This window comes from Loxodonta africana, chromosome 1, assembly GCF_030014295.1.
Source record: "Loxodonta africana isolate mLoxAfr1 chromosome 1, mLoxAfr1.hap2, whole genome shotgun sequence".
Classification (NCBI taxonomy): Eukaryota; Metazoa; Chordata; class Mammalia; order Proboscidea; family Elephantidae; genus Loxodonta; species Loxodonta africana.
Window position 1 is genome coordinate 86,863,537 of NC_087342.1, and position 27,997 is coordinate 86,891,533.

At 37.9% G+C, this 27,997-nt stretch overlaps 1 protein-coding gene across 1 annotated transcript; it reads left to right on the forward strand.

The window, feature by feature from the left end:
• Nucleotides 1-246: 246 nt before the first annotated feature.
• LOC100664889 (olfactory receptor 10C1-like) lies at nucleotides 247-27,997 on the forward strand. The gene is made up of 2 exons (XM_064294081.1): nucleotides 247-1,696; nucleotides 27,926-27,997. The coding sequence occupies exons 1-2, from the start codon at nucleotides 734-736 to the stop codon at nucleotides 27,995-27,997; spliced, it is 1,035 nt and encodes a 344-aa protein (XP_064150151.1). The 5' UTR covers nucleotides 247-733.

The window sequence follows — 27,997 nt, forward strand, 5'->3', positions numbered from 1 at the left end:
GTACAGTACATATATGATATGAGTGGCTGTAACACAGTCTTCACATGGCTGCCCCTCCTTGTCATTCAGCTCATGGGTCTCATTCTTCAGAGCCCTCTGGGACCACTCAACCTAAATTGGTCAGTTAACAGCACATACCCTGGTTTTAATTCTATGCATTGCACCAATTTTTCATTTACTAAATGATCATTTAATTTCTGCTTTCCTTCACTAAGCTATAAGCTCTATGTGGGGAGAGATGTTGAATTTGATTCGTTGCTGAATTCCAGGACAGAAAGCAGTAACTGCCAAATATCCTGTGTTAAATAAACACCTGTTGAATGAATACATGAAATGCATGAAGAAAGAAATAAAGTCACTATCAATAGAAATGAGGAGGCATGGATAGATACAAGACATATCAGAAGACATTTATTTTGTAGTATTTCATGATTGATTAAGGGGGGGATGAAAAGGGAATTGTCCTGGAATTTTTTTTTTTTTTAACACTTCAGTGACTAAGTGTATTTTGGACACATCTGCTAAGAAAGTGAGGATAGAAGACTATTTGGGTTTGAAACTGTATGAGGATGAGTGTAATTTCAGAACTTTTGAATTTTAAAATTGCAGGTCAGGAATTAGTGAACCTTATTACTTTTCTGACTTACCAGAGCTCTTTAAAGGTAATACAACAATTTGTCTCCCTCATCTGAAGGTATTTTTCTGTTGTCTTTGACTTTCCCTTTTTCAGGTCATGAACCTCAGTTGTTCCTCTTGGCAGGATTATGGCATTTCTATCAAACACTTTGCATTTGCCAAATTCTCTGAGGTCACTGAAGACTGTTTCCTCCTGTTTACCCTCATCTTACTCATGTTCTTAGCATCAGTGATAGGAAATGCTCTCATAGTCCTCACCATTTGGACCAACCCAGTCCTCCACACTCCCATGTACTTCTTCCTGGCCAATTTGTCCCTCTTGGAGATTGGCTACACTTGCTCTGTCATACCCAAGATGCTGCAGAGTCTTGTGAGTGAGGCTCGAGGGATCTCTCGGGAGGGCTGTGCCACACAGATGTTTTTCTTTATATTATTTGGTATTAGTGAATGCTGCCTTTTGGCAGCCATGGCTTTTGATCGCTATATGGCCATATGCTCACCACTCCACTATGCAGCACGAATGAGTCGTGGAGTGTGTGCCCATTTGGCAATGGTTTCTTGGGGGGTGGGATGCATGATCAGTCTGGGCCAGACCAATTATATTTTCTCCTTGAACTTCTGTGGTCCCTGTGAGATAAACCACTTCTTCTGTGACCTCCCACCCATCCTGGCACTTGCTTGTGGGGATACATCCCATAATGAGGCTGCAGTCTTTGTTGTGACCATCCTTTGCATTTCCAGCCCATTTTTACTGATCACTGCTTCCTATGGCAGAATTCTAGCTGCTGTACTGGTCATGCCATCACCTGAAGGCCGCCATAAAGCTCTTTCTACCTGTTCTTCCCACCTCCTTATAGTAACACTATTCTATGGCTCAGGATCTGTCACCTACCTGAGGCCCAAAGCTAGCCATTCACCAGGAGTGGACAAACTCCTAGCCCTTTTCTATACAGTGGTGACATCTATGCTTAACCCCATCATCTATAGTTTACGGAACAAGGATGTCAAGGCAGCCCTCCGAAGAACTCTCAGCAAGAAAAAAGTTTTGACTCCTAGTCAGGTATGTGAGGATCATACAAATTTGTTCTTTAGAATGGGTGCACACACAGCCCAAAGGTTAACAAATAAATTAACAAAATACTGTGCACTCTTCTTCCTGTCTTGTAAGGTGCTTCTTTAATAAGAGTAATTGTCATGTTGGAAACATCTATGTACTCACAACTATAGTCCTGATTGTTAACTTCTGAAAGGAAGTTAGATACTGGAAAATTTTAAAAGGTGAGTCCAACACTAGTCGTGTTTCGCAAAATATTTTAGTCTAGGCACAGAGTATAAATTGCCAAGTTGTATCTCAGAAGGCTGGCAGATTCTCACTCGACATTCTTAGGCATTTTCTTGCCCCTGACAGACTTGCCTGACTTTGCCCTGGTTATTAGAGGGCATGTTTCCACATATATCTGTCCCATATAACTTTCAATTTTCTAATAATTGCATGAACTGCACTATATTCTAAAATAAAAGAAAGGTTTTAATAACCTGTTCAACTTTAGTTATTGGTTGAGCCCCAGTGGCATAGTGCATAAACATTGGCTGCTAACCAAAAGTCAGTGGTTCAAATCCACCAGCCACTCCTTGGAAACCCCATGGACAGTTCTACTCTGTCCTTTAGGGTCACTATTAGTCGGATTTGACGTGACAGTAAAGGAGCAGGTTAGTTACTGGTACATCATATAGAACCAAAGATGTCTTTTGGTGAGCATGTGTGATGGTTAAGGTTGTGTGTCAGCTTGGCTGGGTCTCAGTAGTTTGGCAGGCATATGATGCTCTGATCACTTCCATGATGAGATTTGACATAATGTGATCACCTCCCTGATGGAATCTGCTGTGAGTAGCCGATCAGTTGAATGGGAGTCTCCTTGGGCGTGTGGCCTGTATGGAATGTAAGTGGACATTTTGGCAAGGCTCAGGAGCTGTTCTTCATTCTGGATCCTACAGCTGGTTTCTGTTTGTCTGACCTCCGGTTCTTGGGTCTTGAGCTAGCCGCTTACCTGTGTTCTTGCCTGTCTATCTTAGGATTCATAAATCTTCGCAGCCTGTGAGCAAGAGCCCTGCTTTCTGACCTGCCTATCTTAGGTTTGCCAGCCCCTGCAGTTATGTGAATCAGGAGAAGCCTCTATCCTGACCCATGGACTTGGGGTGTTCCAGCCTCTGAAACCGCTTGAGCCATTTCCTTGGTATAAAGTCTAAGACAGAATGGAAACCATAAAGATATGTAAACATGCACACACACACAAAAAAAGCCAGGTGTTATGTTTTAGAAGTAAAGGAAAAATATGGGAAATTTTAATCAAGAGCTCCTATGGTGAAAGTGCTTTAAGAGAAAGAGAAATAATATTAATATACAAGGATGAAAGAAGAAAACTGAACTAAAATAATTACATAAATATTTTTCAAGATTTTATGTAATTAAAAAATATTACATATGTACAAATGAATCCCCACTCAATGTATTTGGAGATCATCCAAAGACTTGCTCTTAAGAGAAATGAATATAATGACAAGACAATTCAGTAGCTCTAGGTACCTATAAGGAGTTCCTCAGTGGTACAAATTGTTAACACATTCAGCTTCTAACTGAAAGGTTGGAGGTTCGAGTCCACTCAGACGCAACTTGGAAGAAACACCTGGTGACCTATTTTGGAAAAATTAGTCATAAAAATCTTCTTGGAGCATACTTCTACTCTGACACATAGGAGGTTAGCATGAGTTGGAATTGACATGATGGCAACTGCTTAGGAACCTATAAAGGTATTGCCTTGGATTTGAACATTTTAATGTTTAATGTTTTACATATCTATATTATCATTTATTAAGTTACCCTTAATATTTTCTGTGTTAAATATTCCTGGATTATTGATGATAGTTAGAAATTATTTACTAACTTTGATCCCCATACTTTAAGTTGTTTGATTTCCAAGAGCCTTTGGTGCACGTTTTTCTCAGCACTGACTGTAACAGCAACGACAATAATGATGATTACCATTTATTTCATAGTCTCAAATTACCAACCCTTAGTTATTTATTAATTACTAAGGAAAAAATTAAATATTTGGTACCCTGAAGGCACTTTCTTAACAAAGTCATCACAGTTAATATACGGATCTCATATAGTCTCTGTTATGATAAACTGAAAAGGACAAAATATCACTTCTGTGGTATTATTGCCAAAAATGTATAACTGCAATCTTCTAATGTGAAAACATTAACCAAACCCAAATAAAGAAATGTTTTGCAAAAAACTGGCCAGTATTCTTCAAAAGTGTTAACTCACAAAGACCCCATGCAAGTGGATTGTTCATCAGGATAGACCACGTTAGGTCACAAAAGAAGTTTCAGAAAATTTAAGAAGATTGAAATCATGCAAAGTGTTTTATCCACCCTCAATGGAGTGAAGCTAGAAATCAATAACAGAAAGAAAAACACACTGTAAAATATACAAACATACAGAAAGTAAACAATACACTATTAAACTACCAGTGGATCAAGGAAGAAATCAAAAGAGAAATCACAAATTTCTTAGAGTCAAATAAAAATGAAAGCACAACAACAAAAACTTATGGCATACAATGAAGGCAGTACTCAGAGGGAAAATTATAGCAATAAATGCCTAAGTAAAAAAGATCTATAATAAACAGCCTAACTTTACAACTTGAGAAACAAAAAAGAGAAGAGCAAACTAAGCCTAAACCTACCAGAAGAAAACAAATAACAAAGAGCAAACCAGAAATAAATGAAATCGAAAGCAGAAAAACAATAGAGTCAAAAGAAACAGAAGGTAGTTCTTTGAAAAGATCAATAAAATCAAAAAGCTTTAGAAAGACTGATAAAAAACAGAAAAGATGCAAATCACTGAAATGAGAAATGAAAGAGGAGACATTACAACTGAGCCAATAGATCATGCGAATCATGACAGAATATTATGAACCACTGAACCACAACAAACTGGATAATCTAGATAAAATGGAAAAATTCTTAGACTCACATAACCTACTCAAACTGACTCAAGAGGAAATGGAAAATTTCCACAGACCCATAACAACTGAAGAGATTGAATCAGTGATCAAAAACTTCCCAGCAACAACAGTAGCAAAAAGTTCTGCATCATATGGTTTCACTTGGGAATTCTACTAAACATTTAGAGAAGAATTAACACCAATCCTGTTTAAACTCATATAAAATGTAGAGAAGGGAAGAATACTTCCTAATTCATTCTATGAAGCAAATAAAACTCTGATAATAAAACCAGACAAAGACACCCCTCAAAAAGAAAACTACAGGCCAATATTTCTTATGAATATGGATGCTAACACCCTCAACAAAATACTATCAATACACTGCAAATTTCCTAAATTGCTCTGTTGGCCCTGGCATCTTTTTTGTGGATTCTTTGGGATTTTCTGTATATAGGATCATATCATCTTCAAATAGAGATAATTCTACTGCTGTTCCAACCTGGACACTCAAGTACAGTTTTGAATGGAAGTGGCGATAGCAGATGCCCTTGTCTTATTCCCAATTTCATGGCCAACAACAACAAAATCAATTGGGTTTCTATACAGCAGCAAAGAGAAATCTGAAAGGGAAATTATGAAAATGAATCCATTTACAAAAGCATCTAGGAAAATAAAATACCTAGGAATAAATTTAGCCAGGAATGTGAAAGAATTACATTATAAAAATTATAAGACACAGCTAAAAGAGATTAAAGAAGAAATAAATAAATGGAAAGATGCTTTGTGTTCATGAATTGGAAGACTTAATATTGTTAAGATGCCAATACTACCCAAAGTGATCTATAGATTCAATAAAATCCTGAGCCAAATTCCAAGAGTTTTCTTTAAAGAAATGGAAAAGCCAGTCTTCAATTTTGTATGGACTAGCATTTTTTTTTTTTTTTAGCAAGAGACACCAGTAAGCTAAACCAATGTTGAAAGAGAGGTACAAAGTAGGAGTCTCACGCTTCCTGATTTTAAAACGTATTAGAGAACTACAGTAATCAAAACAGCTGTGTACAGATGTAACAATAGATATATAGACCGCATCCAACCAAATGCTGAAATTATAGAACCATATTATACCACATGCAAACAATTTTGCTGAAGAACATTCAAAAGTGGCTGTAGCAGTATATCAACAAGGAACTGCTAAAAATTTAGGCTGGATTCAGAAGAGGATGTGGAACCAGGGATATCATTGCTGATGTCAGATGGATCCTGGCTAAAAGCAGAGAATACAGGAAAGATGTTTACCCGTGTTTCATTGACTATGCAAAGGCATTTGACTATGTGGCTCGTAACAAATATGGATAACATTGCAAAGAATGGGAATTCCAGAGCACTTATTTGGGCTCATGAGGAACCTGTACATAGATCAAGATGCACTTGTTCAGACAGAACAAAGGAATACTGAGTGGTTTAAAGTCAGGAAATGTGTGAGTCAGGGTTGTATCCTTTCACCTTACCTATTCAATCTGTATGCTGAGCAAATAATCAGAGAAGCTGGACTATGTGAAGAAGAACAGGGCATCAGAATTGGAGGAAGACCCATTAACAACCTGCATTATGCAGATGACACAACCTTGCTTGCTGAAAATGAAGAGGACTTGAAGCACTTACTAATGAAGATCAAAGACCACGGCCTTCAGTGTGGATTACAGCTCAACATAAAGAAAACAAAAATCCTCACATCTGGACCAATAAGCCACATCATGGTAAATGGAGAAAAGATTGAAGTTGTCAGGGATTTCATTTTACTTGGATCCACAATCAACACCCATGGAAGCAGCAGTCAAGAGTTCAAAAGACCCATTGCTTTGGTAAATCTGCTGCAAAGAACCTCTTTAAAGTGTTGAAAACCAAAGATGTCACCTTGAAGTCTAAGGTGCACCTGACCCAAGCCATGGTATTTTCAATTGAATCATATGCATGTGAAAGCCGAACAATGACTAAGGAAGACCAAAGAAGAATTGATGCCTTTGAATTGTGGTGTTGGCAAAGAATAATGAATATACAATGGACTGCCAAAAGAATGAACAAATTTGCCTGGGAAGAAGTACAACCAGAATGCTTCTTAGAAGCAAGAATGGCCAGACTGTGTCTTACATACTTTGGACACGTTGTCAGGAGGGATCAGTCCCTCTAGAAGGACATGATGCTTGGCAAAGTACAGGGCAGCAGAAAAGAAGAAGACCCTCAATGAGATGGATTGACACAGTGGCTGCAGCAATGGGCTCGAGCATAACAACGATTGTAAGGATGGCGCAGGACCGGGCAGTGTTTTGTTCTGTGGTACATAGGGTTGCTATGAGTCAGAACTGACTTGAAGACACCTAACAACAACAACAACAGTGTAGACTGCATAGAATTGAGAGTCTAGAAATAAACCCACACATCTATCGTCAGCTGATTTTTGACAAGGGTGCTAAGGACATTTGATGGGGAAAGAAAGCCTCTTCAATTAATGATGTTGGGAAAACTCTATTTCCACATATAGAAAAATTAAACAGGAGACATGCTTCACACACTATACAAAAAAATTTCAAAATGGATTGAGGACATAAATGTGAAAACTAAAACCATAAAAGTTTTAGAAAAAATTGCATGAGCAAGGCTGTCAGGCTTAACTTTCAGTAATAGATTTTCTAATGTAATAACAAAAGCACAAACAGCTTTTAAACTAAAGGGACCTCATAAAAATGAAAAACTTGTGTTTTTTAAAATATTTTAACAACAACAACAAAAAAAAGACAAGCTGTAGACTATGAGAATATCTTTGGAAACCATATAGCTGATAAGAATCTAATAACCAAAATATATATAAAACTTTTACAACTTAAATTAACAAGAAAAAGAAAAATAACCCAATCATCAAATGGACAAGGGACTTGAATTGACATTTCGCTGAAGAGGACATTCAAATGTCCACCAAACACATGAAAAGATGCTCAGCATGATTAGCTATCAGACAGATACTAATCAAAACCACAGTGAAATATCATTTCATTCCCACTAGGATGGCTAAGATAGAAAAAAAATTAAAAATGTTGGCAAGGATGTGAGGAAATTGAAACGCTTAACCATTGCTTGTGGGAATGCAAAATGATACAGCTGTTGTGGCAAACAGCCTAGTGGTTCCTCAAAAAACTAAGAATAGAACTACCATTTTAAAAAAAGTTGACGTCCAGTATTTTCCGACTCATAGTGACCCTTTAGGACAGAATAGAACTGCCTCATAAGTTACCAAGGAGCAAGTGGTGGATTTGAACTGCTGACCTTTTTATTAGCAGCCTAACATTTAAGCACTGTGCTACCACACTACTTAGCAATTCCATTCCTTGATATATACACAAAAGACTTTAAAGAAGAGACTCAAACACATACTTGTACACCAACGTTCATTGCAGCACTATTCAAAATAATGAAAAAGTAGAAACTACCTAATGCCCATCAATGGATAAGTGGATAAACAAAACGTGGTACATAAATACAATGAAATAGTACTCAGCCAATAAGCAAAAGGAAGTCTTGATGCGTGCTATGCTATGGATGGAGCTTGAAGACTTTATGCTGAGTGAAATAAGTCAATCATGAAAGGACAAATATTGTTTGACCTCACTTATATAGAAAATGTGTAGAGAGCAAAGTTCATTAGTGATTACCAGGGGCATGAGGAAGGGGGAAAGGAGGCAGCTATTGCTTGAGAACTGAGTTTTGGTTTAGAATGATGGAAATATCACATTGATTAAGAGTAGAGATGCACAACTGGTTAAAGTAGTTGTTTTCAATAAATTGTATACTTGTTAAAACTTGAATTGGCAAAAGTTGTGTGATATATTTACAACATTGACAAAAAGCACACAAACAGAAACAGAGCAAACAGAGCAAAGGTAACTGCTGAGGCTGCTTTTGTACAACCAAACAGCTCATGAGATTTGGTTCCTTGGTTTGGAGATTTATCGTCATGTTTTCATAAGACATCCCATTTAATTGGCCTAATATCATGTTTAGGCCTAATACTGCCTAGTTTGTTGCCTAGTACGTGGGGTCTTAATGGCAAGCAGCTATCCAAGGCACAACACTTGATCTTTAGTTGCCTGGAACAACAGAAGAAAAGTCAGGGATAGAAGGAGGAAAAGAAATGTGTGGTTAATTGCCTTCATGAAAAACTGTCTCCATTGTCATGAGGCCAGAAGAACTGTATGGTGCCTGGCTACCACTATTCAACATTTTGATCACAGAGTCTACAGAAGAGTCCTGATCAAAAGGGGGAAAATGCAGAACAGAAATTCAATTCTCATGGAATCCAGAATTTCTGGAGCCAAAGAGGCTGAATGAACTGCTGAAACCATTTTCATGAGCTATTCTTTAAGAGTTAAACCTTAAAACCTTAAGCCCAAAATATTCCCTCCAGTCTTCTTAAAGCCAAACATCAGATTAACTAGCAAAGAATGTGTGCCTTGAGCATTGTGCTCTTTAAGATCTATCTATATGGGATCAAATTGACAACAATAACTTGAAATATTAGATAGGAAGTGAGTTTTTGTTATGGGGGAGGAATAACTTGGAAAGGAGGGTGAGAGTGGTTGCATAACTCATAGAATGTAATCAATGTCACTGAATTGTGCATGTAGGAATAGTTGAATTGGTGTATGTTCCATTGTGTATATTCTCAACAACAACAAAAATAAAATTATGTTTAAAATGTAAAGAATATATGGATAATATTAAAAATGTATTTTCTTAGTATGGGTATAAAGTTATCATTATTATTATTTTCTTCATTGTTTCATCTGTTTTGAATTACAAGGTTTTAAATGACTCAGGTAACTATATTGTTTATTAGCATTAGGTTTCCCTAATTCATCAATGAAAATTTTACTTTGATTGGGATCACATTTGTTAATTAATGACTCATTTATTAACATCAATTTGATTATATTTTATGAACAGAGAAATACAAAGTCTAGGTAGACAAGTTACCTTTTCGATGGCCTTCTCACTAGATCAGGTTTTTATTCTCCAATCTGTATATGTTTTTAATACACTCAGCTTCATGCTATATTCAGCTACATTTATTTACTTGTATTAAAGTGATTCCCTAATGACAATCTCTGTTAAAGCACTTATTTATATACCAAAAAAAAAACTGTAAAAAGTAACATGCAACAAGTATGTTTAAGCAGCATCTAGTAATCAGGCCAACAGAAATCTTGATAATATTCTGTAAATAAATAACTATTTTAAACATATAAAAAATAAGACCAATATCTTTAAATTTAAACCATTGCCAAAATTGTTAAGTATACTACTAGGACAGATAACAATTTTATCTTCAATACAAAAAAAAGTTGTATATTCTATAAAATTAGAATATCAATACAAATACTATACAAATGAAAAAGACAGATAGTTTTACTATTTGTACATCCACTTATCTACTTTTGTCAAATTTAAATATTTAGGATTAACCTTGAGATGTTTCAACAAACAAATGCAGTGCTGGAGATACTCACTCATCTATGCCAAGAAATTTGGAAGACAGCTACCTGGCCAGCTGATTGGAAAACATCCAAATTTGTTCCTATTTCAAAGAAAGTTGACTCAACAGAATGCAGAAATTATCAAACAACAACATTAATATCACACAATGTAAAATTTTGCTGAAGATCATTCAAAAGCAGTTTCAGCAGTACATCAATAGGGAACTGACAGAAATTTAAGCTAGATTCAGAAGAGGATATGGAACGAGGGATATCATTGCTGATATCAGATGCATCTTGGCTGAAAGAAGAAAAAAGAAGACAGATGTTTACATGTGTTTTATTAACTATGCAAAGGCTTTCAACTGTGTGGATCCTAACAAATTATGGATAACATTGCAAAGAATGGAAATTCCAGAATACTTAATTGTGCTCATGAGGAACCTGTAGATAGACCAAGAGGCAGTCATTCAAAGAGAACAAGGGGATACTGTGTGGTTTAAAGTCAGGAAAGGTGTGCATCAGGATTGTATCCTTTCACCGTACTTATTCAATCTGTATGCTGGGCAAGTAATCTGAGAAGCTGGACTATACGAAGAAGAACAGGGCATCAGGATTGGAGCAAGGCTCATTAACAACCTGCAATATGCAGATGACACACCTTCCTTGCTAGATGTGAAGAGGACTTGCAGTACTTACTGATGAAGATCAAAGACTACAGCTTTCAGTATGGATTATACTTCAAAATATCAAAAGATGTCACTTCGAGGACTAAAGTATGCCTGACCCAAGCCATGGCATTTTCAATCACCCCATATGCATGCTACATTCCAACTTATGCTGGTCCTATAGCACTACCCAGTAGTGTTCTCAAGTAGCAGCTGGTGCACTCGAACTGCCTACATTTTGGTCAGCAGCAGAGCTCTTAACCACTGAGCCACCAGGGCTCCGCATATGCATGCAAAAGGTGGACAATGAATAAGCAAGACTAAAGAAGAATTGACGCCTTTGAATTGTGGTGTTGATGAAGAATATCGCATATACCATGGACTGCTGGAAGAACAAAAAAAAAATTTGTCCTGGTAGAAGTACAGCTTGCTGGAAGGCACCTTAGAGGCAAAGATGGCAAGACTTTTTCCCTCGAACTTTGGACATGTTATCAGGAGGGATCAGTCCCTGGAGAAGGACTTCATGCTCGGTAAAGTAGAGGGTCAGTGAAAAAGAGGAAAACTCCCAATGAGATGGATTGACTCAGTAACTGCAACAATGGGTTAACAATGCATAACAAGGCATAACAATGATTGTGAGAATGTCCCAGACCAGGTAGTGTTTCAATCTGTTGTGCATAGAGTCACTATGAATCAGAACAGACTCAACAGCACATAAGAAGAACAGTACCTCTCACACATAGTTTTTCCCACTTTTTGCACCATTAAACAGGATGTTTCATCTATTTAGGGAATTGGGCCAAATTTTTATTGCTTTTTGGCTTGTGAAGAGACCAAGCTAAAAATTAATCTATTCAATAAGAATTTTGAATTTAATTTCCCCTGCATATGTTTATGTCTTTATGGAATATCCATCATCACCTATACATCAGTTACACGTATTTGCATAAAATGTCTGCTTTCAGTTTGTATGTACACATACTTATATTACCTATGATGAACTGCTCCAGATTCCAGGTCCTATCAAAGTCTTTTTTTTTATGTTATAAGTAATTTTATTAAGTTATCAAAACATTTAATCCAAAACCAGAAGAAAGAAAATCACAGACCAACTCATGTGTGAACATAGACACAAAAATTCCAAACAAATGATTAGTAAATTGAATCAAGGTATAAATAAATATTAATACATCCTGGCCAATTTGGTTTGTAGGAAATTAAGGTTGGTTTGTTATTAGATACATTGAATATTGACTAATGTAATTGACGGCATGAAAGATTAAAGGAGAAAAACCATGTGATCATCTCAATAGGTACAAAAAAAAGTTGATGTAATTTAAAAATAGTAATAATAAAAATTAGTAGCAAACTAGGACTCGATGGAAACTGCCTTAACTTGGTAGAGGGCCTCTGCATGCATGAAGATATATACCCCATGACCTGGCAGTTCCAATCCTAGTAATATACCTGGTAGACATTTTTTTTTTTATAATTTTTATTGTGGTTTAAGAGAAAGTTTACAAATCAAGTCAGACTCTCAAACAAGAACTTTTATACGCCTTGCTACATACTCCCAGTCACTCTCCCCTTAATGAGACAGCCCGCTCCCTCTTTTCCTACCCATTTTGCCAGCTTCTAACCCCCTTTACCCTCTCATCACCCCTACAGGCAGGAGATAACCAACATAGTCTCAAGCGTCCACCTGATCCAAGAGGCTCACTCCTCATCAGCACGCCTCTCTAACCCATTGCCTAGTCCAATCCATGTCTGAAAAGCTGGCTTCGGGAATGGTTCCTGTCCTGGGCCAACAGAAGGTCTGGGGGCCATGACCACTGGGATCCTTCCAGTATCAGTCAGACCATTAAGTCTGGTCTTTTATGAGAATTTGGAGTCTGCATCCCACTGATCTCCTGCTCCCTCAGGAGTTCTCTGTTATGCTCCCTTTCAGGGCAGTCACTGCTTGTGGCCGGGCACCATCTAATTCTTCTGGTCTCAGGATGATGTAGTCGGTGGTTCATGTGGCCCTTTCTGTCTCTTGGGCTCGTAATTACCTTGTGTCCTTGGTGTTCTTCATTCTCCTTTGATCCAGGTGGATTGAGACCAGTTGACGCATCTTAGATGACCATTTGCTAGTGTTTAAGACCCCAGATGCCATTCTTCAAAGTGGGGTGCAGAATGTTTTCTTAATAGATTTTATTATGCCAATTGACTTAGATGTCCGCTGAAACCATGGTCCCCAAACCCCTGCCCCTGCTCCGCTGACCTTCAAAGCATTCAGTTTATTCAGGAACCTTCTTTGCTTTTGGTTTAATCCAGTTGTGCAGACCTGCCCTGTATTGTGTGTTGTCTTTCTCTTCACCTAAAGTAGTTTTTATCTGCTATCTAATTAGTGACTTGACGGCAGTGGTTTTTTTTATCTAATTAGTGAATACCTCTTTCCCACCCTCCCTCCCTCCCCTGTCTTGTAATCACAAAAGAATGTTTTCTTCTCAGTTTAAACTATTTCTCAAGCTCTTATAATAGTGGTCTTATACAATATTTGTCCTTTTGAAAGTGACTAATTTCACTCAGCATAGTGCATTCCAAGTTCCTCCATGTTATGAAATGTTTCACAGATTCATCGCTGTTCTTCATGGATGCATAGTATTCCATTGTGTGAATATACCATAATTTATTTATCCATTCATCTGTTTTTGGGCACCTTGGTTGCTTCCATCTTTTTATTATTGTAAACAGTGATGCAATAAACATGGGTGTGCATATATCTGTTTGTGTTAAGACTCATATTTCTCTAGGATACATTCCACGCAGTGAGATTGGTGGATCATATGGTAGCTCTTTTTCTAGCTTTTGAGGGAAGTGCCAAATCGATTTCCAAAGTGGCTGTACCATTTTACATTCTTACCAGCAGCGTACAAGTGTTCCAATCTCTCCACAGCCTCTCCAACATTTATTATTTTGTGTTTTTTGGATTGATGTCAGCCTTGTTGGAGTGAGATAAAATCTCATTGTAGTTTTGGTTTGCATTTCTCTAATGGCTAATGATCATGAGCATTTCCTCATGTATCTGTTAGCTACCTGAATGTCTTCTTTAGTGAAGTGTCTATTCATACCTTTTGCACATTTTTTTAACTGGGTTATTTGTCTTTTTGTAGTTGAGTTTTTGCAGTAACATGTAGATTTTAGAGATCAAGCACTATTTGGAAATGTCATAACTAAAAACTTTTTTCCAATCTGTAGGTAGTCTTTTTACTCTTTTGGTGAAGTCTTTGGATGAGCATAGATGTTTGATTTTTAAGAATTGCCAGTTATACAGTTTTTTCTTCTGCGTTCTTAATAATGTTTTGTATACTGTTTATGCCTTGTATTAGGGCTCCTAACGTTGTCCCTATTTTTTCTTCCATGATCTTTATCATTTTAGATTTTATGTTTAGGCCTTTGATCCATTTGGAGTTAGTTTTTGTGCATGGAGTGAGGTTTGGGTTTTGTTTCATTTTTTTGCAGATGGATACCCAGTTATGCCAGCACCATTTGTTAAAAAGACTGTCTTTTCCCCATTTAACTGTTTTGGGGCCTTTGTCAAATGTCATCTGCTCAGAAGTGGATGGATTTATGTCTGGATTCTCAGTTCTGTTCCATTGGTCTATGTACCTGTTGTTGTGCCAGTACCAGGCTGTTTTGACCACTGTGGCAGTATAATAGGTTCTAAAATCAGATAGAATGAGGTCTACCACTTTGTTCTTTCTCAGTGATGCCTTACTTATCCGGGGCCTCTTACCCTTCCATAAGAAGTTGGTGATTTGTTTCTCCTTCTCATGAAAGAATGTCATTGGGATTTGGATCGGAATTGCATTAAATGTATATATTGCTTTTGGTAGAACAGACATTTTTATAATGTTAAGTCTTCCTACCCATGTGCAAGGTATGTTTTTCCACTTATCTAAGTCTCTTTTGGTTTCTTTCAGAAGTGTATTGTAGTTTTCTTTGTATAAGTCTTTTACATCTCTGGTAAGATTTATTCCTAAGTATTTTATCTTCTTGGGGTCTACTGTAAATGGCATTGATTTGGTGATTTCCTGTTCGATGTTCTTTTTGTTGGTGTAGAGGAATCCAACTGATTTTTTTTTAAATAATTTTTATTGTGCTTTAAGCGAAAGTTTACGAATCAAGTCAGTCTCTCACATATAAACTTATATACACCTTACTACTTACTCCCACTTACTCTCCCCCTAATGAGTCAGCCCGCTCCCTCCTTCCAGTCTCTCCTTTCCTGGCCGTTTTGCCAGTTTCTAACCCCCTCTACCCTCCCATCTCCCCTCCAGACAGGAGATGCCAACATAGTCTCAAGTGTTCACCTGATGCAAGTAGCTCACTTCTCATGAGCATCTCTCTCCAACCCATTGTCCAGTCCCTTCCATGTCTGATGAGTTGGCTTCGCGAATGGTTCCTGTCCTGGGCCAACAGAAGGTTTGGGGACCACGACTGCCAGGATTCTTCTAGTCTTAGTCAGACTATTAAGTATGGTCTTTTTATGAGAATTTGGGGTCTGCATTCCACTGTTTTCCTGCTCTCTCAGGGGTTCTCTGTTGTGCTCCCTGTCAGGGCAGTCATCAGTTGTGGCTAAGCACCATCTAGTTCTTCTGGTCTCAGGATGATGTAGTATCTAGTTCATGTAGCTCTTTCTGTCTCTGGGGCTCATAATTACCTTATAACCTTGGTGTTCTTCACTCTCCTTTGATCCAGGTGAGTTGAGACTCGTTGATGCATCTTAGATGGCAGCTTGTTAGCATTTAAGACCCCAGATGCCACACTTCAAAGTGGGATGCAGAATGTTTTCTTAACAGAATTTATTTTGCCGATTGACTTAGAAGTCCCCTGAAGCCATAGTCCCCAAACCCCCGCCCTTGCTCTACTGACCTTCGAAGCATTCAGTTTATTCAGAAAACTTCTTTGTTTTTGGTCCAGTCCAGTTGTGCTGACCTTCCCTGTATTGAGTGTTGTCCTTTCCCTCACCTAAAGTAGTTCTTATCTACTACCTAATCAGTAAAAAACCCTCTCCCACTCTCCCTCCCTCCCCCCTCTCATAACCACAAAAGAATGTGTTCTCAGTTTAAACTATTTCTCAAGATCTTAGAGTAGTGGTCTTGTACAATATTTGTCCATTTGCATCTGACTAAATTCACTCAGCATAATGCCTTCCAGGTTCCTCCATGTTATGAAATGTTTCACAGATTCATCACTGTTATTTATCGATGTGTAGTATTCCATTGTGTTTATATACCATAATTCATTTATCCATTCATCCATTGATGGACACCTTGGTTGCTTCCAGCTTTTTGCTATTGTAAACAGAGCTGCAATAAACATGGGTGTGCATATATCTGTTCATGTAGAGGCTCTTATTTCTCTAGGATATATTCCGAGGAGTGGGATTTCAAGGTCATATGGTAGTTCTATTTCCAGCTTTTTAAGGAAATGCCAGATCAATCTCCAAAGTGGTTGTACCATTTGACATTCCCACCAGTAGTGTATAAGTATTCCAGTCTCTCCACAGCCCCTCTAACATTTATTATTTTGTGTTTTTTGGAATAGTGCCAGCCTTGTTGGAGTGAGATGGAATCTCATCGTAGTTTTAATTTGCATTTCTCTAATAGCTAATGATCGAGAGGATTTCCGCATGTATCTGTTAGCCGCCTGAATGTCTTCTTTAGTGAAGTGTTCATATCCTTTGCCCAATTTCTAATTGGGTCGTTTGTCTTTTTGTGGTTGACATTTAGCAGAATCATATAGATTTTAGAGATCAAGTGCTGGTCAGAGGTGTCATAGCTGAAAGTTTTTTCTCAGCCTGTAGGTGGTCTTTTTACTCTTTTGGTGAAGTATTTAGTTGAGCATAGGTGTTTGTTTTTTAGGAGCTCCCAGTTATCTGGTTTCTCTTTGTCATTTTTAGTAATCTTTTGTATTCTCTTTATGCCTTGTATTAGGGTTCCTAATGTTGTCCCTATTTCTTCTTCCATGATCTTTATCGTTTTAGTCTTTATGTTTAGGTCTTTGATCCATTTGGAGTTAGTTTTGTGCTTGGTGTGAGGTATGGGTCCTGTTTCATTTTTTTGCAAATTGATATCCAGTTATGCCAGCACCATTTGTCAAGAAGACTGTCTTTTCCCCGATAAACTAACACTAAGTCTTTGTCAAATATCAGCTGCTCATATGTAGATGGATTTATATCTGGGTTCTCAATTCTGTTCCATTGGTCTATGTATCTGTTGTTGTACCAGTACCAGGCTGTTTTGACTACTGTGGCTGTATAATTGGTTCTAAAATCAGGTAGAGTGAGGCCTCCCACTTTCTTCTTCTTTTTCAGTAATGCTTTGCTTATCCGGGGCTTCTTTCCCTTCCATATGAAGGTGGTGATTTGTTTCTCCATCACATTAAAAAATGTCGTTGGAATTTGGATCAGAAGTGCATTGTATATATAGATGGCTTTTGGTAGAATAGACATTTTTACTATGTTAAGTCTTCCTATCCATGAGCAAGGTATGTTTTTCCACTTATGTAGGTCCCTTTTGGTTTCTTGCACTAGTACTTTGTACTTTTCTTTGTATAGGTCTTTTACATATTTGGTAAGATTTATTTCTAAATATTTTATCTTCTTAGGGGCTACTGTGAATGGTATTGATTTGGTTATTTCCTCTTCGATGTTCTTTTTGTTGATGTAGAGGAATCCAAGTGATTTTTGTATGTTTATCTTGTAAGCTGAAACTCTGCCAAACTCTTCTATTAGTTTCAGTAGCTTTCTTGAGGATTCCTTAGAGTTTTCTGCGTATAAGCTCATATCATCTGCAAACAGAGATAATTTTACTTCTTCCTCGCCAATCCGGATGCCCTTTATTTCTTTGTCTAGCCTAATTGCTCTGGCTAGGACTTCCAACACAATGTTGAATAAGAGCGGTGATAAAGAGCATCCTTGTCTGGTTCCCGTTCTCAAGGGAAATGCTTTCAGGCTCTCTCCATTTAAGATGATGTTGGCTGTTGGCTTTGTATAAATGTCCTTTAATATGTTGAGGAATATTCCTTCTATTCCTATTTTGCTGAGAGTTTTTATCATGAATGGGTGTGGGACTTTTGTCAAACGCCTTTTCTGCAGCAATTGATAATATCATGTGGTTTTTGTCTTTCGTTTTGTTTATATGGTGGATTACATTAATGGTTTTTCTAATATTAAACCAGCCTTGCATACCTGGTATATATCCCACTTGGTCGTGGTGGATTATTTTTTTGATATGTTGTTGAATTCTATTGGCTAGAATTTTGTTGAGGATTTTTGTATCTAAGTTCATGAGGGATATAGGTTTGTAATTTTTTTTGTGTGTGTGCTGTCTTTACCTTGTTTGGTACCAGGGATATGGTGGCTTCATAGAATGAGTTAGGTAGTATTTCATCCTTTTCTATGCTTTGAAATACCTTTAGTAGTAGTGGTGTTTACTCTGAAAGTTTGATAGAACTCTGCAGTGAAGTCGTCCGGGCCAGGGATTTTTTATTGGGAGCTTTTTGATTACTGTTTCAATTTCATTTTTTGTTATGGGTCTATTTAGTTGTTCTACTTCTGATTGTGTTAGTTTAGGTAGGTAGGGTGTTTCTAGGAATTCATCTATTTCTTCTAGGTTTTCAAATTTGTTAGAGTACAATTTTTCATAGTAATCTGATATGATTCTTTTAATTTCAGTTGGGTCTGTTGTGATATGGCCCATCTCATTTCTTATTCGGATTGTTTCCTTTCCTGTATTTCTTTAGTCAGTCTGGCCGGTGGTTTATCAATTTTGTTAATTTTTTCAAAGAACCAGCTTTTGTCCCTGTTAATTCTTTCAATTGTTTTTCTGTTCTCTAATTCATTTAATTCTGTTCTAATTTTTATTATTTGTTTTCTTCTGGTGCCTGACAGATTCTTTTGATCCTCGGTTTCTATTTGTTCAAGTTGTAGGGGCAGTTGTCTGATTTTGGCTCTTTCCTTATGTACGTGTGCATTTATCGATATAAATGCACACATACATTGCTTTCGCTGTGTTCCAGAGGTTTTGCTAGGAAGTGTTTTCATTCTCATTGCATTGTATGAATTTCTTTATTCCCTCCTTAATGTCTTCTATAACCCAGTCTTTTTTGAGCAGGGTATAGTTCAGTTTCCAAGTATTTGATTTCTTTTCCCTGATTTTTTTTTTATTGATTTCCACTTTTATGGCCTTGTGATCTGAAAAGATGCTTTGTAATATTTTGATGTTTTGGATTCTGCAAAGGATGTTTTATGACCTAATATGTGATCAATTCTAGAAAATGTTCCATGTGCACTAGAAAAAGAAAGTACAATTTGCAGCTGTTGGGTGGAGTGTTCTATATAAATGTATGAGGTCAAGCTGGTTGATTGTAGCAATTAGATCTTCCTCGTCTCTATTGAGCTTCGTACTGGAACTCCTATCCTTCTCCAAAAGTGGTGTGTTGACATCTCTTACTATAATCTTGGGGGTGTCTATCTCACTTTTCAATTCTGTTAAAGTTTTTTATGTATCTTAGCCCTGTCATTGGGTGCATAAATATTTAATATGGTTATATTTTCCTATTGTCCCTTTAATCATTATGTAGTGTCCTTCTTTATCCTTTGTGGTGGATTTAACTTTAAAGTCTATTTTGTCAGAAATTAATATTGCCACTCCTGCTCTTTTTTGACTGTTGTTTGCTTGATATATTTCTTTCCATCCTTTGAGTTTTAGTTTGTTTTTATCTCTAAGTCTAAAGTGTGTCTCTTGTAGGCAGCATGTAGACAGATCATGTTTTCTTATCCAGTCTGAGACTCCCCATCTCTTTATTGGTGCATTTAGTCCATTTAAATTCAGTGTAATTTTAGATGAGTTTAGTGCTGTCATTTTGATGCCTTTTTTTGTATGTTGTTGACAATTTCATTTTTCCACTTAATTTTTTGTGCTAAGAAGTTTTTCTATGTAAATTGTGTGTTCCTGATTTTAATAGTAGTTGAATTTATTTTTGCTGAGTCATTATGTTTTTCTTGGTTTTTATTTTGAGTTATGGAATTGTTAGAACTCTTTGTGGTTACCTTAATATTTACTCCTATTTTTCTAAGTAAAAACCTAACTTGTATCGTACTATATCGCCTTGTTTTCCTCTCCACATGGAAGATCTATGCTTCCTGTATTTAGTCCCTCTTTTTTGATTATTGTGATCTTTTACATATTGACTTCAATGATTCCCTGTTTTGAGCATTTTTTTCTTTTTAAAATTAATCTTATTTTGTTTTTGTGATTTCTCTATCTGAGTTGATATCAGGATGTTCTGTTCTGTTACCTTGTGTCTTGATATCTGATATTATTGATTTTCTGACCAAAGAATTTCCTTTAGTATTTCTTGTAGCTTTGGTTTGGTTTTTGCAAATTCCCTAAGTTTGTGTTTATCTGTAAATGTTTTAATTTCACCTTCATATTTGAGAGAGAGTTTTGCTGGATATATGATTCTTGGCTGGCAGTTTTTCTCCTTCAGTGTTCTGTATATGTCATCCCATTGCCTTCTTGCCTGCATGGTTTCTGCTGAGTAGTCTGAACTTATTCTTATTGATTCTCCTTCGTAGGTGACTTTTCTTTTATCCCTGACTGCTTTTAAAATTTTCTTTTTATTTTTGGTTTTGGCAAGTTTGATGATAATATGCCTTGGTGATTTTCTTTTTGGATCAATCTTGTATGGGGTTTGATGAACATCTTGGATAAATATCCTTTCATCTTTCACGATGCCAGGGAAGTTTTCTGCCAACAGATCTTCAACTATTCTCTCTGTATTTTCTGTTATCCCTCCCTGTTCTGGAACTCCAATCACACACAAGTTATTTTTCTTGATAGAGTCCCATATGACTCTTAGGGTTTCTTCATTTTTTTTTAATTCTTTTATCTGATTTTTCTTCAACTATATTGGCATCAATTGCCTTATCCTCCACCTCCCCTACTTTGCATTCCAATTCCTCGACTCTGCTCCTCTGACTTCCTATTGAGTTGTCTAATTTTGTAACTTTACTCTTAATCTTTTGGATTTCTACATGCTGTCTCTCTATGGACTCTTGCAGCTTATTAATTTTTCCACTATGTTCTTGAATAACATTTTTGAGTTCTTCAACTGCTTTATCAGTGTGTTCCTTGGCTTTTTCTGTAGATTTCCTTATTTCATTTCTGAGGTCATCCCTGATGTCTTGAAGCATTCTGTAAATTAGTTTTTTATATTCTGCATCTGGCAATTCCAGGATTGTATCTTCATTTGGGAAAGATTTTGATTCTTTAATTTGGGGGTTTGTAGAAGCAATCATGGTCTGCTTCTTTATGTGCTTTGATATCGACTGCTGTCTCCAAGCCATCTATAAGATATTGTAATGATTTATTTTATATTTGCTCACTGAGTCTTATCTTGTTTTGTTTTCTTTCAATATACATAGATGGGCTACTAGATTGTGCTATCTTGATTGTTGTAGCCTTTGAATCACTTATGTCCTATTACCAGCTGGTTTGAGCTGTTACCAGAAATATAAGCCTAAGAGTTCATTCACTATTCTTGAATAAAATCGGCTTAGGTGTCTGATTTTGGGTCACCAATTGTGTGGTTAAGCAGTCACCTATTTATTTAGAGGAGTAGTGGTGAGAGTTGTATGCACCAGATTCTGGTAGCAGCAGGGGGTCACACTCCAAGGAGGGCAGGATGCTGACAGCCTTCCCCCACATGCCAGTGAGGTGGGTGTGTCTCTTTGCTTAGAGCACTTTGGTGGGTGGGCTCTGAAGCTGTACCTTAGGCACTCAATGCTTGTACCTCTCAAGACTGGTAGGCGTCACTATCCTCAGGCAACTTTAGCAGATGACTAGGTGGTTTGGGTGGAGCTTCAGCTCTCAGTTCCCTGCTGTGGATCAGTGAGGGCTGCGTTTAATAGGTAGAGAGTTATCAGACCTCCAAAACTTGTCTTTCCACTGCTCCACTAAAACAATTACAGTCAGATCTCTATCAGAATTGTCTTTGCATTATAATAGCCCCTTAGTTCCCTGTAGGGATGAAAGCCAAAGACTGTGGATCTCTTATGCTTGGGTGGAGCTGATTCTGTATTTTTATTCCAGTTTAGGGAAGTCAGGGAAGGATTTTCCCCCCTGGGTTGTTAACTGCTGCTTCTCTCAAGCCAGGAGAATGGGTTAGGAAAAAAAAAAACCACAGAACACTTCACTCCCTGGCCCAGGAAATTCCAATGTTAATGAAGCCGCCTGGGGCGGGGAGGGGAGGGATCAGATAGATAGGAGACAGTAGCTCGAGGCAATATAGAAAAGTTACTTATCTTGCTTGGTGAAGACTGTTTTATCTGAGATTCCAGAGGGGCACGTAGCCTGTTTGTGCTGGTTGGGTTGAGATTGCCCCTGAGGGTCAGGCCTGCATCCCGTTGCTTGCGCTGTCTCAGGAAGCCAGGATCAGCTCTTCCACTCCTAGTCCAAAGCCCAGTGCCAAGTTTTTCTGGCTGGGACGTTGCACTCCAGGCTCCAAAACCAGTCACTGGTTCTCCATGATTTCCCCTCCTGTCAGCCGCATTGTTGTGCAGCCTGCAAGTGCTGGCTGGGCTTTTGCCAAGTTTACTTCAGAGGGCTAGGGCTGCATCCTGTACTTGCACCATCTCAGGAATCCGTGCTCAGCTCCTCTGCGCTTAGTCCAAAGTGCAGCGCCAAGGTTTTCTGACTGGGATGCTGGCTCCAGACTCCAAAAACAGTCGCTGCTTTCCCGTGGTTCCTCGTGTCAGTGTGCACCCTGCTTGTGCTGGCTGAGTCTCTACCGATGTTATTCCAGGGGTTAGGGGATAGGGCTGCATCCCTGCTTACCCTGTCTCAGTAAGCCTCAATCAACCCCCACCACTCTGACACCAGGGAACTGTGAGGGCTCAAGGCTGTGGTGCGGGATGCCGGTTCCAGAAACAGCCACTTCTTCAGGGCGCAGCTTTTTGCTCCCCCGACACTCAGGTCAACTCCTTAGTTCTGTGTTTGATGGTCAGGGTTAGTAAATTGTTATGTGTGTGATTGATTCACTTGTTTTTCTGAGTCTTTGTTGCAAGAGGGATCTGCGGTAGTTCTAACCTTGTCAGCCATCTTGGCCCCGCCTCCAACTGAATTTTATGTGTTTATGTTTTATCCTGATACTCTGCTGAACTATTAGGTTCAGTAGTTTCCTGGAGGATTCCTTAGGGGTTTCTGTGTATAAGACCATGTCATCTGCAAATAGAGATAATTTTACTTCTTCCTTACAATCTGGATGCCCTTTATTTCTTCTACTAGCCTAATTGCTCTGGCTAGGACCTCCAACACAATGATCAATAAGAGCAGTGATAGAGGGCATCCTTCTGTGGTTCCCTATCTCAAGGGGAATGCTTTCAGACTCTCTCCATTTAGGATGATGTTGGCTGTTAGCTTTGTATAAATGCCCTTTATTATGTTGAGGAATTTCCCTTGTATTACTGTTTTGCTGAGAGTTTTTATCATGAATGAGTGTTGAACTTTGTCAAATGCCTTTTCTGCATCAATTGATAAAATCATGTGATTCTTGTCTTTTGTTTCATTTATGTGGTCTATTACAATAATTGTTTTTCTAATGTTGAACCATCCCTGCATACCTGGTATAAATCCCACTTGGTCATAATGAATTATTTTTTTGATATGTTGTTGAATTCTATTGGCTAGAATTTTGTTGAGGATTTTTGCATCTATGTTCATGGGGGATATAGGTCTATAATTTTCTTTTCTTGTGGTGTCACCTGGTTTTGGTATCAGGGATATGGTGGCTTCATAGAATGAGTTTGGTAGTATTCCGTCCTTTTCTATGCTCTGAAATACCTTTAGTAGTAGTGGTGTTAACTCTTCTCTGAAAGTTTGGTAGAATTCTGCAGTGAAGCCGTCCAGGCCAGGGCTTTTTTTGTTGTTGGGATTTTTTTTTTTATTACATTTTCAATCTCTTCTTTTGTTATGGGTCTATTTAGTTGTCCTACCTCTGTTTGTGTTAGTTTAGGTAGGTAATGTGTTTCTAGGAAATCACCCATTTCTTCTAGGTTTTCGAATTTGTTAGAGTACAATTTTTCATAGTAATCTGATATGATTCTTTTAATTTCAATTGGGTCTGTTGTAATATCGCCCACCTCATTTCTTATTTGGGGTATATGCTTCCTCTCCTGTTTTTCTTTGTCAGTTTGGCCAGTGGTTTATCGATTTTGTCAAAGAATGAGCTTTTGTTCTTGTTAATTCTTTCAATTGTTTTTCTGTTTTCTATTTCATTTAGTTCTGCTCTAATTTTTTAATTTGTTTTCGTCTGGTGCCTGTGGGTTTCTTTTTTTGCTCTCTTCCCATTTGTTCAAGTTGTAGGGATAATTCTTTGATTTTGGCCCTTTCTTCTTTTTGGATGTGTGCATTTATTGATATAAATTGGCCTCTGAGCACCACTTTTGCTGTGTCCCAAAGGTTCTGATAGGAAGTGCTTTCATTCTCATTGGATTCTCTGAATTTCTTTATTCTGTCCTTAATGTCTTCTATACTCCAGGCTTTTTTGAGCAGGGTATTGTTCAGTTTCCAAGTGTTTGATTTCTTTTCCCTGCTTTTCCTGTTATTGATTTCCACCTTTATGGCCTTATGGTCAGAGAAGATGCTTTGTAATATTTCAGTGTTTTGGATTCTGCTAAGGCTGGCTTTATGACCTAATATGTGGTCTATTCTAGAGAATGTTCCATGTGCACTAGAAAAGAATGTACACTTGGTTGCTTTTAGGTGGAGTGTTCTGTATATGCCTATGATGTCAAGTTGGTTCATTCTGGCATTTAGATCTTCCGTGTCTTTATCGAGCTTCTTTCTGGATATCTTGTCCTTCACTGAAAGGGGCATGCTGAAGTCTCCTACTATTATTGCGAAGCTGTCTATCTCACTTTTCATTGCTGATAGAGTTTGTTTTATGGATCTTGCAGCCCTGTCATTGGGTGCATAAATATTTAATATGGTTATATCTTCTTTGTGTAAAAAAAAAAAAAAAAATTTTTTGTATTGTCTCTTTAATCATTATATAGTGTCCTTCTTATCCTTTATGATGGATTTAACTTTAAAGTCTATTTTGTCAGAAATTAACATTGCCACTCCTGCCCTTTTTTGATTGTTGTTTGCTTGATATATTTTTTTCCATCCTTTGAGTTTTAGTTTGTTTTTGTCTCTAAGTCTAAAGTGTGTCTCTTGTAGGCAGCATATAGACAGATCGTACTTTTTAATCCATTCTCCACTCTCTGTCTCTTTATTGGTGCATTTAGTCCATTTACATTCAGAGTAATTATGGATAGGTATGAATTTAGTGCTATCATTTTGATGGCTTTTTTTTGTGTGTTGTTGACAGTTTCTTTTTCCCACTTAATTTTATGTGTTGAATAGATTATCTAGATTATCTTTATATATTGTCCTTTCCTCATATTTGTTGTTGTTGATTTTTTTTCTGCTGAGTCTCTATTTTTTTCTTCTATTTTATTTTGATGAGTACGATAGTTTGTCTCCTTTGTGGTTACCTTATTATTTACCCCTATTTTTCTAAATTTAAACCTAACTTCTATTTCTTTCTATTGCTGTATCTTCCTCTCTGTATGAAAGGTCTATGATTACCTTTCTTAGTCCCTCTTTATTATTTTAATGTTGTCTTCTTTTATATAACAAGGTCACTGTTATCCTGTTTTGATCTTTTCTTTTTGTAATTTTGCTTTGTTTTTGTTTTTTTTTATTTCCCTGTCTGGGTTGACTTCTGGTTGCTCTGCCCAGTGTTCTAGTCTTGGGTTGATACCTGATATTACTGATTTTCTAACCAAAGAACCCTCTTTAGTATTTCTTTTAGTTTTGGTTTGGTTTTTACAAATTCCCTCAACTTGTGTTTATCTGGAAATGTCTTAATTTCACCTTCATATTTAAGAGACAGTTTTGCTGGATATATGATTCTTGGCAGCAATTTTTTTCATTCAGTTTTTGAAATACATCATCGCATTGCCTTCTTCCTTCATGGTTTCTTCCGAGTAGTCTGAGGTTATTCTTATTGGCTCTCCTGTGTAGGTGACTTTTCATTTATCCCTCCCTGCTCTTTCTCTTTATCTTTGGTTTTGACAAGTTTGATTATGATATGCCTTGGTGATTTTCTTTTAAGATCTACCTTATGTGGAGTTCAATGAGCATCTTGGATAGATATCTTCTCATCTTTCACAATATCAGGGAAGTTTTCTGCCAACAAATCTTCAACAATTCTCTCTGTATTTTCTGTTATCCCTCCTTGTTCTGGTACTCCAATCACTCGTAGGTTATTTCTCTTGATAAAGTCCCACATGATTCTTAAGGTTCCTTCATTTTTTTTTTAATTCTTTTGTCTGATTTTTCTTCAAAAATATTAGTGCCAATTGATTTATCTTCAAGTTCAGAAATTCTGGCTTCTACTTGCTCAGTTCTGCTCTTCTGACTTTCTATTGGGTTGTCTACTTCTGTAATTTTATTGTGAATCTTCTGAATTTCTGACTGCTCTGTCTATGGATTTTTCCAGCTTATTAAACTTTTCATTATATTCCTGAATAATCTTTCAAATTTCTTCAGTTGCTTTATCTGTGTGTTCCTTGGCTTGTTCTGCATATTGCCTCATTTCCTTCCTGATGTCTTGAAGGGTTTTGTATATTAAACTTTTGTATTGTGCATCTTTTAATTCCAGGAATGCACTTTCATCTAAAAGGTTCCTGGATTCTTTGTTTTGAGAGCCTGTTGAGGAGATCATGGCCTGTTTCTTTACGTAACTTGATATCAACTGTTGTCTCCAAGCCATCTATAATTTATTGTATTAGTTTATGCTAGTTTACTGTGTCATAGCTTCTTGCTTTGTTTTGTTTTGTTATACCCCTATGGGTTGCTTGAGTGAGCTAGCTTGATTATTTTCACCTTTGGAGCTCTGGCGTCCTGTACCCAGATGGCTAGAGCTGTTAACAGGTGTATCAGTCTAGGAGTTCATTCAGTTTTCTTGTTTGAATTCAGCTCAGGTTTCCAGGTATCTGATCATCAAGTGTATGGTACAGGCTCTGTCCTACAGTCTTAGAAGGGCAGGGGTGATTGGCGTATATACCAGTATCTGATTGCAGCATGAGGTCATGCTCTGAACAAGGCAGAGGGCTGAGAACCAACCCCCGAGTGTCTCTGAGGAAAGCACATCCCTGTCCCCTAGAGTGTGCATGTGGGTGTGTTCTGCAGACAGACTGTGGGCACCCAAAGTTTTTGGTTTTAAAGACTGGGAGGTACCAGTTATCCTTGGACCCCTGTCATAGGTGGCTGGGTGACCTGAGTGGAGCTACCAGTCCTTAGGTCCCTGGTGTCGGTAAGTGAGGACCTTGTTTAATAGGCAAAGTAATGTCAAACATCAAACACCCACCTCTCCACCTCACAGGTGAAATGGTTGGAGTCTGCCACCAAGGGCCTAGTCTCCTGAAATAGGCCCGCACATGTCCATGCAGAGGGGAAAGGTGCTTAAAGTCCACAGACCATTTGTGCCTGCACAGGAGCTGCTTCTGTCCTGAGCTCCCCAGGTTAGTGGAGCTAGCACACTATCTTTTCTGCCAATTACAAAATATTTCCTTCCCCAAGGTCGGGAGAATGGGTCTACGTACTCAACAATGCCTATCTCTCACTGAGGTATTTCAGCACTGAAGCTGGCTTGGAGGTGGGGGAACATGGTAAAATATACGCAAGTACTTAGCTTTTGCTGAGAGCTCCATTCTTCTCAGGTTCCAGAGATGTGAGTAGGCTGTGTGGCTGGCTGCTTCTCCCTGAGGAAACTGTGGCTGAACGCTAGTACCACCTGGCTGCTGCCGCTGCTGCTCCAGGAATGGTGCCTGACGGCTCCCCGCGATTCAGGTCCGGTAACTCCTCTCCACTTCTGAATGGTCTCTTCCTCCCCCTGTCCCTCAGTTCATTTTCTAAGCTTGCCTTTGAAGCTCAGGACTACCAGCTTGTCAAAAATATACTCGTTTCACTTGTATTTTCAGGTCTTTGTTGTAAAGAGGGCTCGCCGGAAGCGTCTGTCTATTCCGCCATCTTGGTTCCTCTCAAAGTCTTAA